Below are 18204 nucleotides of genomic sequence, written 5' to 3' on the forward strand. Positions count from 1 at the left end.
TTGACGCACTGACAGTATTCAGATCTACACAGATGGATCTAAACTGGATAACAGGGTTGGAGGAGGTGTATATTCGGAATGATTGGACATACAGAGATCGGTTCGCCTTCCGGATCACTGTAGCGTATTCCAGGCCGAGCTTGCGGCCATACAAGACGCTGTGGACTGCCTTAGGCAGAAGGTAGTCTCTCAGAAACACATTTATATTTTATCAGACAGTCAGACAGCGCTGAAAGCCCTTGACTCGGTCACAACTAATTCTAAAACTGTAGTAGGCTGTCGCAGATCACTTAACGTGATGGCTGAACAGTTTACCCTGCAGCTGGTATGGGTTCCGGGACATAAGGGCATACCAGGTAATGAAATGGCGGATGAGCTTGCAAGAAAGGGTACTTCCCTTCCACTTTCGCCATCCTGGAAGAGGTTGGGCATGCCGCTCTCCACCTGCAAGCTCAAGATAAAGGAGGCTTTACTGATGGAAGCCGGAGCCAGGTGGAAGCATCATGATAGATGACACACGGCAAAACTCACATGGCCGGAATGGAATGAGAAGAGATCGCGAGAGCTTCTGACCCTCCGCAAGAAGGATATTTCCTTAGTTGAAGGACTTCTCACTGGTCACGTTTGTATTGGACCGCACGCGGAAAGGATTGGCGCTCCATTTAATGTCATTGTAGAAGCTGCGGCAACGAAGAAGAGCCTGAAACTGTTAGGCATATACTCTGCGAATGTCCAGCGCTCGGTAAAAGAAGGCAACGTTTTATGTGCAAGATTTTTCTCGTAGATTGACTGATATAGCTGAGGTCAACACACGACGCTTAGTTAGCTTCACAACCTCAACGAAGTGGTTTGATTAGGAGAGTAGGAACAAATCCGTGTGGTTCCACAATGGGCATATAAAGGCCTAAGTGTGCCGCTCCGATGCGGACGGCAGCCACTTAAACCTAACCTAACCTAACCTAAAGTTGCACACATTCGCGCGCATTTTTCGTATATGAAAATCAAAAACTGAAAAATTGAATCTTTATTTCTTTATCTAGCTGCTGACCCGTGCTCCATCACCATGCCAACGGATTTGCCAGATCCTATGCCCGTCTTCATCACAGAGGGAGCACTATTCCGTCCATATAATATTACAACCGAACTGGCTGAGGGTCAAGAGCTAACTTTACATTGTGGCGGTAGCAAAAATACAGTTGAAACACTAAAGAAACAAACCGTGACTTTAACCTGTAAAAATGGTGCTTTCACGTATGATGGAAATAACTATAAACTTGCTGATTTGAAATGCTCGAAAATACCAACCTCCGATTTACAAGTTACAGAAACTACTTGCGCTGACGAACAAGGTGTTATCTTCGAAGCTGGTTTCAAGGTTGAAGATAATTTCTATATAGCTTTCAAAATTTGCTACGATACCGCTAATGAGCGTACACTCTATTCAGAGAGTATTGTCAATGGTGCAGCTCAATCTTGTAAGTTTAAAATTTGTCTTATTTAGATCTTTATTTTAGGAAATAACTTATTGATTGATCTTATAATATTCTTTGTAATTTTTAGTCAAAATTAACGAAAGTACACGCCGTACATTCCGTGCCGATGGTATGAAATTCTCCACTACAGCCACCAACAAATATTATAAGACTACTGGTCAAATTACGCGCTTCGAATCACTATTCGGTAAAAATCAGCCATACGTTAGCTCAACTATGTTTATGGCACGTGGCCATTTGGCACCCGATGCTGATTTCGTTTTCGCTTACGAACAATTGGCTACTTATTACTATGCTAACTGCGCTCCCGAATGGCAAGTAGTCAATGCTGGTAATTGGGTACGTGTGGAGAGTGAAACACGTAAGTTGGCACAAAGTATCGGTTCCGACTTATTGACCTACACTAGCACTTTGGGTGTTTTGGAATTGGAACATCCCACAACTGGGGTATCTACACCAATTTACTTGGGTAAAGATGATGTTATTCCTGCGCCAGAATGGTATTACAAAGTTGTTATGCACCCCAGTTTGCCTGTTGATTTGGTCTTCATCTCATTGAATAATCCCTTCGCAAATGTTGGCCCTGAAGTTGAATTCTGTACTAATGTTTGTGCTAAATACAATGTCAATTCAAACTACTACACAGACGCAACTAAGGGTTATACATTCTGTTGTGAGTTGAAGGACTTCTGGAAATCCGCTGTTGGTACCAAGACACCATTCTTCGATTTACCCGATGGCTGGAGTTATAAGAAGTAAGCTTATTGCAATTTAGTACATATTTAAAATATGTTTGTAACTATTAAAAAAGTGCAATAAATTTTATTTTATTAAAATATGTAATTACGAGAATGTTCTAAATTACAATACCGAAGGTTTTTCCCAAATGGCGGTTTGCAAACTCTCTCCGTGTGTGTTTCTGCTTTGAAAGCCTTGCAGCTAAAATGTGTCTGCGTTGCGGATGTGACACATGAGCTCGCAACATTTTGATTTGCTGCGCTCGTCACTTTTATAATTGTCACGGTTCGGCACAAACCTCGAAAAATGCTCAATTCGAACTTCGAAAGCCAATATCTACGTTTTAGAGGTTGATTTCGAAAAACGTAGAAAAGAATTTTTTGCTTATAGATCATACTATGTATAACAAAATTTTTCGGAACAAAAATGTATTACTTTCAGCACTTTTTACAAATGAATTTTTTTATTTTTAAATTTTCAGCACCAAGTTTAAACCCTTGTGGCATTTGTGTACAAGTTTATGTTTTTAGATTTTTGAACCTTTTTTTAGTTTTAGTTTTTAAAACAATTTAAAGATTTTAGACTTTTTTTCAAATAAGTTTTAAATTGCAACTGAGTAAAATTAAAAAGCATATTCTTAAATTGAGAAGATTCCAATTTGGTACAAAAAAGTTACTTAAGCCGTAAAAAGCGGCTATTTCTCTAAGCACACTTACTCTACCAAATGCACTACGGCATCATTTTCTTAATTTGTTTCCATTTTCTGATTCAGAATTACAAAATATATATGAAATAAGATTTAAATTCCTCCACCCATGATTATGTTAGGTATAATTACGGGAAAACTTCGAAACCATTTCAAGACTTTTTCGGGACAATTTCGGGGCAATCCTTTCGAGTACACTTCGAGACTATTTTTGGTATCATTTCGAAACTTTTTCAGAACCTATTCTGTACAATTTGTGGAGAGTTGTATCGAAATGTGTCTGAAGTGATTATGTAGTGTGAAGTGAATTCCAAAGGATGCTTTAATCGCCCCAAAATTGTACCAAAACATTCTCTAAATGATTTTGAAGCCTTCATAAAATGATACCTGAAATAATCCGAAAGCAATCCTAAAATTTTTCCGAATTGAATGATCCGGTAGGTTTGCTTCTGCTGGGAAAAAGTTTCACTTTTATTCACTCTTAAAATAAATACACTTTTTAAAGCCGGTCTTTCATATACGATACCTAAGATTTTTTCAGACAACAATATGTGCCATATCCGAATCATTTGGTGAAATGTGAAGCTTCTAGCTATTAAAATGGAGCAGAACTTACGAAAAGATTCTTATCTGAACAATCGGTTGTATGGCATATTTTCTATATCTACGACCGATCTATACAATTTTTACAGACGCATGCCCTACACGTTAGCATTTGGTGAGATTTGAAGCTTCCAGCTATTAAATCGAAGGGGATGACAGTAAAAACTCTTTTCTGAAAAAATTTCGTATGGGGGATATATGATATATTGGTCCGATTCGGTAGGTTCCGAAAAATACCTTATTGAACACCAAAACTTAATTGGCGTTTAACCGTTTAAACGGTTATGGCCGTCCAACAAGGCGCGCCAGCCGCTCCTTCTCTCTGCCAACCGACACCAATCGGTCACATCAAGGGAGTTTAAATCGTTTTCCACCTGGTCCTTTCAGCGGAGTGGGGGAGCCGCGCTCTACCTCTGCTTCCACTTTCTTGGCCGGAGCGTCATCTTTCATTCGCATAACATGGCCTAGCCAGCGCAGCCGCTGCGTTTCAATTCGCTGGACTATGTTGATGTCTGCGTAGAGCTCGTATAGCTCATCGTTAAATCTTCTTCGGTACTCGCCATCGCCAACGCGTAGAGGTCCATAAATCTTTCAAAGAACTTTTCTCTCGAACACTCCCAGAGCCGCTACATCTGATGTTGTCATGGTCCATGCTTCTGCACCATATAGCAGGACGCGTACGATAAGTGACTTGTAGAGTATGATTTTCGTTTGCCGAGAGAGGACTTTACTTTTCAATTGCCTACCTAGTGCAAAGTAGCATTTATTGGCAAGAATGATTTTTCGCTAGATTTCAGAGCTGATGTTGTTGTTAGTGTTACTATTTCGAAATTATGGCTGCCAACAGTAGCGTGGTTGCCAAGGCGCGTATGCGCTGACTCTTTGCTCGATGACAGCAGGTGCTTCGTTTTGTCCTCATTCACCATCAAACCCATCTTTACCGCTTCTTTTTCCAGTTTGGAGTAAGCAGAACTAACAGCGCGGGTGTTTAGGCCGATGATATCAATGTCATCAGCATATGCCAGCAATTGCACGCTTTTATAGAATATTGTTCCAGTGCGGTTAAGTTCTGCAGCTAGTATAATTCTCTCCAGCATGAAATTAAAGAAATCGCACGATAAGGGGCCACCCTGTCTGAAATCTCGTTTAGTTTCGAACCACGCAGATAGGTCCTTCCCAATTCTGACTGAGCTGATGGTGCTGCTCAACGTCATTTTGCACAGCCGTATAAGTTTTGCGGCGAAACCAAATTCAGACATAGCGGCATCTAGGCAGCTCCTTTTCGTACTGTCGAAGGCGGATTTAAAATCGACGAAGGTGGTGATGTGTCGATTCCTTTTTCGCGGGTTTTTTGGCGCTTTGTGAAATCTGGTCGATGGTAGATTTACCAGGTCTGAAGCCGCACTGATAAGGTCCAATCAGCCGATTCACGGTGGGCTTCAAACTTTCGCACAATACACTTGGCAGGATTTTATATGCGATATTAAGAGGCTGATTCCGCGATAGTTGGCGCAGTTTGCTGTATCCCCTTTGTTATGGACTGGGCAAAGAATGATTAAATTCCAATCGTCGGGCATGCACTCGTTCGACCATATTTTGCGAAGAAACTGATGCATGCGCCTTACCAACTCCTCGAGGAGATTCCCAAGGAACGGCCAGTTCAACCTACTCCATATAAAAAATGCTGCTTTCTTTTGGTATCAATGGTATAATAAACATTGCCAATTTTCTCAAAACAACTTATGATGTAAATGTTTCATTTTGGTGTGGACTTCCACAAATAAAAATCAGCGAGGTAGTATTGTATTAAGATTATATTTAATTTTTTATTATATTTTATTATAAATTATTAGCTATACATATATGTATATGTATATCTAAGCAAATACATATTTATTTACTACAAATATATTTATTATTTACATTTGTATCAAAATTAAACTACATACAATTTTTGCTATATACAAAATATCTACAAATAATTTTTTTATTTATTATCTATTAAAGCTAAAAAATTCACATTTGTTTCTTCTCACACTAAATATGTATTTAACAAATAAAATATAAATTTCAATAAATTGCTTACAGAAAAAAAACGAAATCCTGTGCACCAGGCAAAATTTTCTCAATGAGTAAGGCACCTTCACTAAATGTACAAATCGACGGCTGAACGAAAAATTTATTTTTCTGAGGTGGCGTTTCAAAATGCCTTACTATGAATGCCTTCACTCACATCTATCAAACGCTCAGTTCCAATGAACACTGATTCAGATCCCTATAGAAAATTAATATGCGAGAACGACGTTGTGATCCTGACAGATTTCGTATCAACAGCGTTTTTGACAGCTAACCCTTTTCACTTTGTATCACTTACAGACCTATGAGCTAGGACGTACGATATTTATCAACTCGCTTCCACTCGACACCCCATAAATGTTTATTTTAAGTCTGAACACAAATTATTAAGGCCATAAAATATTAAAACTCTTCAAAATTTCAAAAAAGGGTTTAACAAAATTTGTATAATTTTACTCTTTTAGAAGTTTTTGAAGCAAAAACTGAGACGTTTTTTGACTTCGGTTTTAATAAACAGCAGGCGGAAATTAAATATTTTGCAACTGCCGAAAGATCCAAATCGGTTCCCGATCCATAGTTTTTCTCCACAGCACACTTGTCTTCATAAGTGTGGGTGCGTTTGTACAACAAAATATATAAAATACAAAAACAAACCAAAAAGTGCAATTGGTTTTGGTACATATCGCTCATTTACTTCAATAGTGTCATAACTCAAAAAACACAGTTTTCCAGGAGAGCCATTCAAATATGTTAACTGTCATATGTTGCGCATATAAAGGCATATTTTCATTTTTATAGCACGTGGTAAATTTTGAACTAATCACAAAGATTTTATTATACAACATAGATCATGATATTGGGTACGTTTATATGTTATTAAGTCATAAGTCGTGTTTTTTGAGTTATGACACTATTGAAGTTAATGAGCGATATGTAGATCCTGAGAGAAATAAAACTTTTAATATAAGCCTTCGGACGGCAAAACGTGCTCTTTAATACCTCTACCCATTTTTGGACGTGTTTTAACTTCCGATTTCCGCTGTTATGTATTCTTATTCTAGTTTTTAAGTTTAAGAACGAAAACCCATATAAATTTACATGGAAAATATACCCCATGTGCGGATTGTTTTTTAATAAACAATACTAGTTTTTAGTTTGATAATTTGTTGTAAACTTTAGACTAAAGAAAATTAGGGACGGTTTGTGGAAAAGTGTTGGTAAATAACATACACCCTATATGTACACATGAGTTCAGTGCTGCCGACTCTCATAGAACTGTTCCAGATCGTTCCGATGGGATTTGATTCTGATCTAGAGCTGTATAGGTCATTGGCACGCCCTTAAAGATGAAATAGGGAAGTTAAGGTCGATTTACATAAACGCTTTGATCGCTACAAAGCAAAGAAAGCAGCAATGTATTCCATTGTTATCTTACGGTGCTGTCAAAGCGAAGCAGCTCGACCAAAGCGCTTATGTATATCCGCCATTTATAGAGGCAATCGAATTCGCTAATTTTAAAAGGTATTGAAAAAAAACGTGTTGCCATTTTTAAAGTCTTCACAGTTTCGAAAAGAAATTTCGATTACGCGCCTTTTTAATTTTTTCTTAATAATGAAGTACTGAAGGTAAATAAGGGAAAATGGGTACGCGAATTTTTTTTAAACGGGGACGCCCCTTGGCAGTGTTTGGTAAATAATCCGAGTATATTTCTGCCATGAAAAGCTGCCAGTGAAAACTTACCTGCCTTGCAGATGCCGTTCGGAGACGGCATAAAACAAGTAGATCCCGTCCCGCCAATTTGTAGGTAAAATTAGAAGAAACAAGACGCAAATTGTAAGAAAAGCTCGACCTAAAATCTCTTCGGAGGTTATCGCGCCTTACATTTATTTAATTTATTATTTTATTTGCAAAGACTTTCTATTGCAAGAAATATGTTTTACGCAGTAAATTTTTTATGCAAACAATGTTATGAACACCTACGTCTGAGTATAAACATATGTATGTGTATTAGGGTGGATAGATTTGTATGGACGAAAGTTAACCGATATCACGCCATCGATTTTTCGATAGGATTTGGGCTCAGGAAAAAAAGTTCCACTACGCATACCCAAAAAATAATTTTCTAGCCTGCAAAATTGAATTTTTTTCGGTTTTTTTCATGACCTACTAAAAAAATGTTCATATGTATACCCTGTCCGACCCAAAAATGTCCGCTAAAAACTTTAGCGATAACAGTTTTTTGAAAAAAAAAAAAACGTTTTTAGCGGACATTTTTGAGTCGGACAGGGTATACATGAAAATTTTACACTCAAATGAAAATTTTTTAGTAGGCCTATAAAAAACCAAAGTCGAAAAAAGTCCAAAAAATGATATTTCGCAGGGTCGAGAATTATTTTTTGGGTATTCGTAGTGGAACTTTTTTTCCTGAACCCAAATCTTATTGAAAAATCGATGGCGCGATATCGGTTAATAAATCGGCCCAGTCTAATGTATATATACACATTAGGATGCCACACTAAATAGTTTAATTTTTTCGACTAGAACTATAAATTAATTGGACAATTCACAAGAATGTCGTATTCATGTAAAATTATAAGATTTGAGTTATTTCTATGGCTTCCAATACGAAATTTGATGAAAGCATAGCACATACGATGAATAGAAGACCTTGTGAATTTCCTTAACGTCTTTGAAGATTCCAATTAAAATATAGAAAGAAATTAAGATTAATGAGTGTTATACAGGATTCAAAGTTACTGAAATTGGCGAGCTTGAAGTACTTTCTGCTCTTCGTATGCCATAATAACTAAAATGTTCTTTCTAACAAGAAATCGATTCCATATAATGGTAATAATAACTTTGATAATAAAGATGCTATCAAAATTGTTAAACTAAAATTTTTAAAACATTTTGGTCAAAGTCTTAAAATGAAACCCACCACGTATCTCAGACATTCTTAATAAAAGAATCCATCGAAATCGTTTATAAAGTTGTATCTACAATTCGCAAAAGACATCGATTATTTAACATGAATAGAGATCCCTCTGTCTTCTATAGTATGGCTTAGCATTTTTAGTAGTTAGCGAATTGTGAAAAAATAAACTAAATTTTTACTTCAATTACAACCTTTTTAACCGGCCTCCTGAGATACGAGTTATTAACGGAATATCTGAGATACGACCTTCTTAACAAAATTGTTAAGTTACGACCTTTCTATAATAATAGGTCGATAAGTGGGTCGATTTGTATGGACGAAAGTTAACCGATATCGCGCCATCGATTTTTCGATAGGATTTGGGCTCAGGAAAAAAAGTTCCACCACGCATACCCAAAAAAATAAATTTCGAGCGTACGAAATTTAATTTTTTAAAATTTTTTTTCGGCTTTGATTTTTATCGCTTTTTCGTGACCCACTAAAAAAATTTTCATATGTATACCCTGTCCGACCCAAAAATGTCCGCTAAAAACATTGGCGATAACAGTTTTTTGAAAAAAAAAAACATTGTCCGTTTTTAGCGGAAAATTTTACCATCAAATGAAAATTTTTTAGTAGGTCATGAAAAAAACCTTAAAAATCAAAGTCGAAAAAAAGTAAAAAAAATGAGACTTCGCAGGCTCGAAAATTATTTTTTTGGGTATGCGTAGTGGAACCTTTTTTCCTGAGCCCAAATCCTATCGAAAAATCGATGGCGCGATATCGGTTAATAAATCGACCCACCCTAATGTGCATATCAAAAATTTATATTTATTTTATCTCAACCGTTTATTTAACTGTTTCACTTTTAAACACCCATTTCCACCTACATTTTTTGTTGTTGTTATTTTTAAAAGTTTTACTTAACAAACAAACGATTGTTTGTGGTTTTGTACAAACGCTTTCTTTGCCCTTGGAATCTTGGCAGGAATACTGTCCGTGGTATTACATATATAAATAAATTAGCGGTACCCGACAGATGATGTTCTGGGTCACCCTGGTGCACATTTTGGTCGATATCTCGAAAACGCCTTCACATATACAACTAAGGGCCACTCCCTTTTAAAACCCTCATTAATACCTTTAATTTGATACCCATATCGTACAAACACATTCTCGAGTCACCCCTGGTCCACCTTTATGGCGATATCTCGAAAAGGCGTCCACCTATAGAGCTAAGCCCCACTTCCTTTTAAAATACTCATTAAAACCTTTCATTTGATACCCATATCGTACAAACAAATTCTAGAGTCACCCTGGTCTACCTTTATGGCGATATCCCGAAATTGCGTCCACCTATAGAACTATGACCCACTCCCTTTTAAAATACTCTCTAATACCTTCCATTTGATACCCATGTCATACAAACACATTCCAGGGTTACCCTAGGTTCATTTTCCTACATGGTGCTTTTCCCTTATTGTGTCTCCATAGCTCTCAACTGAGTATGTAATGTTCGGTTACATCCGAACTTAGCCTTCCTTACTTGTTTTATATCTCTTTTGGTTTATAAGTGACCGAAAACAGCTAAGTACTCGAAAAACGGTTTTGTCCTTACTTGTTTATAATTTTTTTTATTCGCTGGCGAAAGTGCTTTGATCTCAATGTAAAAAATAATTACAAACCATCTTGCCTCCCAAGGCAGCTGGTTATATGAGCCGGAGCAACTCGGGATTTTTCCCGACCAAGGGCTGTTATTTCAGTGTAACCCTATTTAATTTGTTGCATCCCTCCCACAAATTCTCATCTTCCCAGCATATCCTTGCAGCGGGACTGCGCCATATTCTCCTGCTCCGGGAGGGTATCGATCCCAATCTGGGACCTGTACCTGACCGCGGTCCAGATAAATCGTTTTGCTGCCGGAAAAGAATCTTTTTAGGATGGTCACACTCTTGTGAGTGTGTCATGTGCAAGGGATGGTTGCATCGGACAGGATGTTCTGGGCTAGACCCCCTAAACCCGAAGTCCCGGTAACTTTCATAAATCTTTTGTGGCTCGTTGTTGTTTACGCCCAAGGGCGTCCCGTAGTCTGCGCCTTAGCTCCCCAACTACCTTATAGCTACCCCGCTGCTCAGCAAGCCACAACAACACAAAATTCTGCGGTTAAACTGTAATAAACCCATTAGGGAAGATCTCGGAGATAGTTGATTTCATGAAGCGGCATAACATCCGCATTGCAGCGATGCAAGAGACCAAACACAGCAAGATCTGCTTTTCAGACCTGCTCTGGGAATAACAGAAAAGAATGCGAGAGCGGAAATGGAGGCGGTCTCGTGTTAATCACCCACAACTCAGTGCAATATAATCTATTTGATCCCGACATCGGCATCGCGCTACCGACTGCTTTACACCCTAAAAGCTTGGGTGCGACTTTCAATCACGATCTAAATTTTGGAGATAATAAAACCGCAATTGTACCAAAAATCCAGAGCCGCAATAAAATACATTTCCCTACCGCCAAAAGCAAATTTTAATCATGTTTGAAAGCAGCTATGTGCTTTAAAACGGCGCAAATATTTATCACGTCGTTATGGGTTAAAAACATGATTTTTTCCTTAACACATCAATAACATACTTTCCATAAAATATTTCAATAATACGACATTTGCAAAATTTGAAATAAGTTTTTTTGATCTCCTGAACAGTTACTGAAAAACACATAACTGTTTTTGTGAGCGCAGCGACGATATGCTCTTCTGAAAAAGACCGAAATTATTAGTTTTACTTCTCAATTAACATTTTCTGGCCACATATCTTTATCTCGTTAGGCTAACAGATGGGGGTGGATGTGGCTTAAGCCGGAATTATAAAACTTCAAAACTAAATTTTTTATAATTTTTATACTCAGTTGAGCAGAGCTCACAGAGTATATTAAGTTTGATTGGATAACGGTTGGTTGTACATATATAAAGGAATCGAGATAGATATAGACTTCCATATATCAAAATAATCAGGATCGAAAAAAAATTTGATTGAGCCATGCCCGTCCGTCCGTCCGTCCGTTAACACGATAACTTCAGTAAATTTTGAGGTATCTTGATGAAATTTGGTATGTAGGTTCCTGAGCACACATCTCAGATCGCTGTTTAAAATGAACGATATCGGACTATAATCACGCCCACTTTTTCGATATCGAAAATTTCGAAAAACCGAAAAAGTGCGATAATTCATTACAAAAGGCAGATAAAGCGATGAAACTTGGTAGATGAGTTGAACTTATGACGGAGAATAGAAAATTAGTAAAATTTTGGAGAATGGGCGTGGCACCGCCCACTTTTAAAAGAAGGTAATTTAAAACTTTTGCAAGCTGTAATTTGGCAGTCGTTGAAGATATCATGATGAAATTTGGCAGGAACGTTACTCCTATTACTATATGTGCGCAAAAACGGAGAAGGACCACGCCCACTTTTAAAAAAATTTTTTTAAAGTAAAATATATATACTGTTCAACCCTCTGTTTCAAATTTGAAGTACCATTTACTTGAAACTTGTTTGCAAACTTGCGTAGTGATCATTATTTTTATATGTAATGAAATTCTGTATAAATTCTATTCTGTATATATTTTATCTACTATTAATTTGCTTTATTGTCAATTTCATAAATTATTATTTACTAGCTCCTTCATGAGACCATTTTAACACATTTACAGCATTTTATCTTTTGCTTACTTCTAAGTCTTTAATTGAAATTGTCAAGCGTTTGGTTCAATACTGTTTAAATATTACTTTAAAATTGATGACTGCTTATGTTGTTTATATCATGTATTACATCTGAGATTTAAGTGCCGGTATATTTGGTCTGTGTAATTGTTTAATTTGTAGACTGTAAATAAATAAATAAATAAAAAATTTTAACAAACAGTTTTATATCTTTACAGTATATGAGTAAATTATGTCAAAATTCAACTCCAGTAATGGTTTGGTGCAACAAAATACAAAAATAAAAGAAAATTTCAAAATGGGCGTGGCTCCGCCCTTTTTCATTTAATTTGTCTAGGATACTTTTAACGCCATAAGTCGAACAAAAATTAACCAATCCTTTTGAAATTTGGTAGGGGCATAGCTTTTATGACGTTAACTGTTTTCTGTGAAAATGGGCGAAATCGGTTGATACCACGCCCAGTTTTTATACACAGTCGTCCGTCTGTCCTTCCGCATGGCCGGTAACACGATAACTTGAGTAAAAATCGACATATCTTTAATGAACTTAGTTCACGTGCTTACTTGAACTCACTTTATCTTGGTATGAAAAATGAACGAAATCCGACTATGACCACGCCCACTTTTTCGATATCGAAAATTACGAAAAATGAAAAAAATGCCATAATTCTATACCAAATACGAAAAAAGGGATGAAACATGGCAAGGTAATTGGATTGTTTTATTGACGCGAAATATAACTTTAGCAAAAACTTTATAAAATGGTTGTGACACCTACCATATTAAGTAGAAGAAAATGAAAAAGTTCTGCAGGGCGAAATAAAAAACCCTTAAAATCTTCGCAGGTATTACATATATAAATAAATTAGCAGTATCCAACAGATGATGTTCTGGGTCACCCTGGTCCACATTTTGGTCGATATCTGGAAAATGCCTTCACATATACAACTACCACCACTCCCTTTTAAAACTCTCATTAATACCTTTAATTTGATACCCATATCGTACAAACTCATTCTAGAGTCACCCCTGGTCCACCTTTATGGCGATATCTCGAAAAGGCGTCCACCTATAGAACTAAGCCCCACGCCCTTTTAAAATACTCATTAACACCTTTCATTTGATACCCATATCGTACAAACATATTCTTAAGTCACCCCTGGTCCACCTTTATGGCGATATCTCGAAAAGGCGTCCACCTATAGAACTAAGGCCCACTCCCTTTTAAAATACTCATTAACTCCTTTCGTTTGATACCCATATTGCACAAACGAATTCTAGAGTCACCCCTGGCCCACCTTTATAGCGATATCTCGAAACGGCGTCCACATATGGAACTAAGGATTACTCCCTATTAAAATACTCATTAACACCTTTCTTTTGATACCCATATTGTACAAACAAATTCTAGGGTCACCCCTGGTCCACCTTCATGGCGATATCTCGAAAATGCGACCACCTATACAACAACTACCACTCCCTTTTAAAACCCTCACTAATACCTTTAATTTGATACCCATATCGTACAAACACATTCTAGAGTCACCCCTGGTCCACCTTTATGGCGATATTTCGAAACGGCATCCACCTATAGAACTAAGGCCCACTCCCTTTTAAAATACTCATTAACACCTTTCGTTTGATGCCCATATTGTACAAACAAATTCTAGGGTCACCCCTGGTCCACCTTTATGGCGATATCTCGAAACAGCGTCCACCTATGGAACTAAGGATTACTCCTTTTTAAAATACTCATTAACACCTTTCATTTGATACCCATATCGTACAAACGCATTCTAGAGTCACCCTTGGTCCACCTTTATGGCGATATCTCGAAAAGGCGACCACCTATACAACAACCACCACTCCCTTTTAAAACCCTCATTAATACCTTTAATTTGATACCCATATCGTACAAACACATTCTAGAGTCACCCCTGTTCCACCTTTGTGGCGATATCTCGAAACGGCGTCCACCCATGGAACTAAGGATTACTCCCTTTTAAAATACTCATTAACACCTTTCATTTGATACCCATATCATACAAACGCATTCTAGAGTCACCCCTGGTCCACCTTTATGGCGATATCTCGAAAAGGCGACCACCTATACAGCAACCACCACTCCCTTTTAAAACCCTCATTAATACCTATAATTTGATACCCATATCGTACAAACACATTCTAGAGTCACCCCTGGTCCACCTTTGTGGCGATATTTCGAAACGGCGTCCACCTATAGAACTAAGGCCCACTCCCTTTTAAAATACTCATTAACACCTTTCGTTTGATGCCCATATTGTACAAACAAATTCTAGGGTCACCCCTGGTCCACCTTTATGGCGATATCTCGAAACGGCGTCCACCTATGGAACTAAGGATTACTCCCTTTTAAAATACTCATTAACACCTTTAATTTGATACCCATATCGTACAAACACATTCTAGAGTCACCCCTGGTCCACCTTTATGGCGATATTTCGAAACGGCATCCACCTATAGAACTAAGGCCCACTCCCTTTTAAAATACTCATTAACACCTTTCGTTTGATGCCCATATTGTACAAACAAATTCTAGGGTCACCCCTGGTCCACCTTTATGGCGATATCTCGAAACAGCGTCCACCTATGGAACTAAGGATTACTCCTTTTTAAAATACTCATTAACACCTTTCATTTGATACCCATATCGTACAAACGCATTCTAGAGTCACCCTTGGTCCACCTTTATGGCGATATCTCGAAAAGGCGACCACCTATACAACAACCACCACTCCCTTTTAAAACCCTCATTAATACCTTTAATTTGATACCCATATCGTACAAACACATTCTAGAGTCACCCCTGTTCCACCTTTGTGGCGATATCTCGAAACGGCGTCCACCTATGGAACTAAGGATTACTCCCTTTTAAAATACTCATTAACACCTTTCATTTGATACCCATATCGTACAAACGCATTCTAGAGTCAACCCTGATCCACCTTTATGGCTATATCCCTAAATGGCGTCCACCTATTGAACTATGGCCCACTCCCTCATAAAATACTCTTTAATACCATCCATTTGATACACATGTCATACAAGCACATTCCAGGGTTTCCCTCGGTTCATTTTCCTACATGGTTATTTTCCCTTATGTTGTCTCCAAAGCGTTCAACTGAGTATGTAATGTTCGGTTACACCCGAACTTAACCTTCCTTACTTGTTATTTATAAATTCTTTCTCTTATATTTCGCATTTCTCTTCTAAATTTTCTTTTGTTTTTCAATACTACTATTTTTGCATTCTATTTGTAAAATTCATGTTCAAAACATTTGTATTTGATTAAATGGTACTCAAACAAGTTGTATGGAAATTGTCATAGGTTAAAAATACAAAAATATTTAAAGGGTACACTTACGAAAGAAAGTATTTGCACGTAGACTTTTTGCAGGTTTCATCTGGTTTGGCATAAACAAAATCATAGTGGGGTAGTAAGGTTTTCTTGTATTCCTTGTAAATAGGGCTTTTAGAAATATTTGAAACAAGTCGAATTAAAGATCTACGATTCAACAACGACCGTCCCACATCGGGGATAAATTGAACATTTTATTTCATTAATCTTTGCAGGTTGTGAGTAGCCTTTTACAATACTCTACTGGCGGACTTTGAAAGCGCTCTCCTGAAACTGGCAGTCGAATCGACTCAAAGAATTCATCAGCATTAATAATCAGCAGCGACGGATGATCTGTTGGCAAACTGAACGAGACCTTGAGACTCCGCTGGCCATATGATTTCTGCTTCCAGACAGCTGGGCCCTGATTCAGTTAAGCAAGCGCTGGGCTGACAGCACCTCTTGCCGTGTATCGAAGTATTTTTAGCCATTTGTTGACTCCAAGCATTCGTTTACAAAAGTTCATATATCCCTGGTTATTTCAGTCTTTACAGGGCACTGCTCAATAAGAGTCCATGCAGTGCTCCTAGCTGTATGGAGGGCGACGAGGTGGAATCAGCTATTGCAAGGAAGAGGCGTAAATAAATCGATATGTGGCTTATTCATAAATTTATCATTGCCACGCAGAGATTCGCTAAGTAATTAGAGTACCAGGGACAAGCATAACAAACTTTGGTGGCAGCCAGACTGCCTTAAAGGCAGTTGAATCTAATTATGATTGTAAGTGGTACACAAGTTTCTGGGTCTTCGGGGGCATCGATATCGAAGGGAGCGAAATTACAGACGATAAGACAGACTTTGTACCACCACCATTGAATGATCATCGGAGCACAACAGTGGAAAAAAAACATTTAAGGTAACGGAACTTATCTGGCCCAAGCGGGATGGTCGCAAAGTTTTAAAGATCTTTATGGCCATACGATGACTTATAACAACAAGTTCCCTCTATAGAACATGGCGGTTGAGAATGTACAGTAATCGATTCATCACTTTCTCTATCAATGGAAGGGTTAGGAGTAACGTTTGAAATATCTGTTTGAACGAGGGTATTCCTATCCGACACTCACCGAATTAAGAAAGAATCGCCTCACTTTCCCCCTTGGACGCCACGCCAATATATTTTGAAGCTTTGAAGGGCTTCTTTGCCTAGATAGGAGCATCAACAGCGAAGACAATACCAGCCTAGAAACTCAGCGTAAGACCACTCTTGCCAGCAAGTGTTAGTTTTTGTTGGGACACAGACTAGTTATGGCATCAGTTATCAGTAAGATAAGAGCACTGGCGTGCGTTGCTATGAGAAGCAAAAATGTTATCTTTCCGCAACCGCGGAATATCGTCGCAACAAAACTCTCAACTCACTAGCGAGCAGCACTTTGGGGAAAGAAATGTTGCCATTTCTTCCAGGAGTAGAAAGTAATCAAAAGATAGCGTCATCTCGGCAATTTATTAGAAAGAACTTTGTCTTAGAATTTTGAAATAGGACGTTATTTAAACGCACTATTATATCAAAAAAGTGTTTTTCTCACCCTCTCTCAGCTAAAAATGTACTGAAGACATTTTGAATAGGGTGTTTTTAAACCAAACCTCAGATAAGGAATTATTCTGGTCCGATCTCGTCGGGACTGCGCGTTGCCAATGCGATCCCATATATTTACATTTAAGTGATATTGAGATTGTTGGCTTGGCAGATTATCTAAGTTTGGCTAGTTCCAAGTAAGAGGTTTCTTGCAGTGAAGATTGCAGCTAGATATGGGAGGTAACTACTTATTGAGCGTAAGTATTTGTCATCAGCGTCGGGAATGCGGTCTTACGGCCAATATTTTTACAGCTAAGCTGCAGTATTCAGTTTCGTACTCCAGTATGTTTTCCATGCTTACGCTATGTATGTATGTATAAGTGTATCCATTAAGTTAAAAGCAGAAGAATCTGGGTTCCACCTTCCCACATCTTTGTCTCAAGAAATATGTAAGTATTGTACTCCTACCCGCATTCATAAATTAGGCACGGTTTACTCTAGGTGTGAATGGCACCAAGCGTTGGGGCCATAAGAAATAAAAAAACCGTTGAGACTTAAAACAGCGATGCTAAACTAGTAAGGTGCCGAAGCCGGTCCGTCAATGAAGATATTACACAGACTGAAGTGTCCATGTTAATAAGCAGGACAAAAACCCAAAACCTCAACGCTTATTTTTGTTTTTGCAGCATGGAATTCCTACACCTTCTGTCACTGACGTTGAAATATACGCAGCAAATATCTTCCTTTTCCCCAAGAGGATTGAGACGTATTCCATATACACATCAAGTGCAGCGGCCTCGGCTGGAGCTTAAAAACGCTTCCCTAATATTTCTGAAGTCTTCGTCCGACTGCAATTTCTGCTGAAAGACACTAAAATGATCTATATCATTTGTTTATTTAAAGATAGGCAGCAGACCCTTCAACTTCCGTTAGTTCTGAACCGTGAGTTTTCACGTGCATTGTCACTTCTTTTATCCGTACTACATTGACTTAAGTTGAATAT

General features: G+C 37.9%; 1 protein-coding gene across 1 annotated transcript in view; it reads left to right on the top strand.

The window, feature by feature from the left end:
* Positions 1–18204, top strand: part of LOC137245890 (uncharacterized) — a 107694-nt gene that overhangs the window by 56316 nt on the left and 33174 nt on the right. The window contains exons 5-6 of the mRNA XM_067777086.1: positions 1041–1475; positions 1561–2248. Coding sequence (XP_067633187.1) covers positions 1041–1475; positions 1561–2248 — 1123 coding nt within the window. The remainder of the gene's footprint in view (positions 1–1040; positions 1476–1560; positions 2249–18204) is intronic.

Source organism: Eurosta solidaginis, chromosome 3 (genome assembly GCF_040869045.1).
Source record: "Eurosta solidaginis isolate ZX-2024a chromosome 3, ASM4086904v1, whole genome shotgun sequence".
NCBI lineage: Eukaryota > Metazoa > Arthropoda > Insecta > Diptera > Tephritidae > Eurosta > Eurosta solidaginis.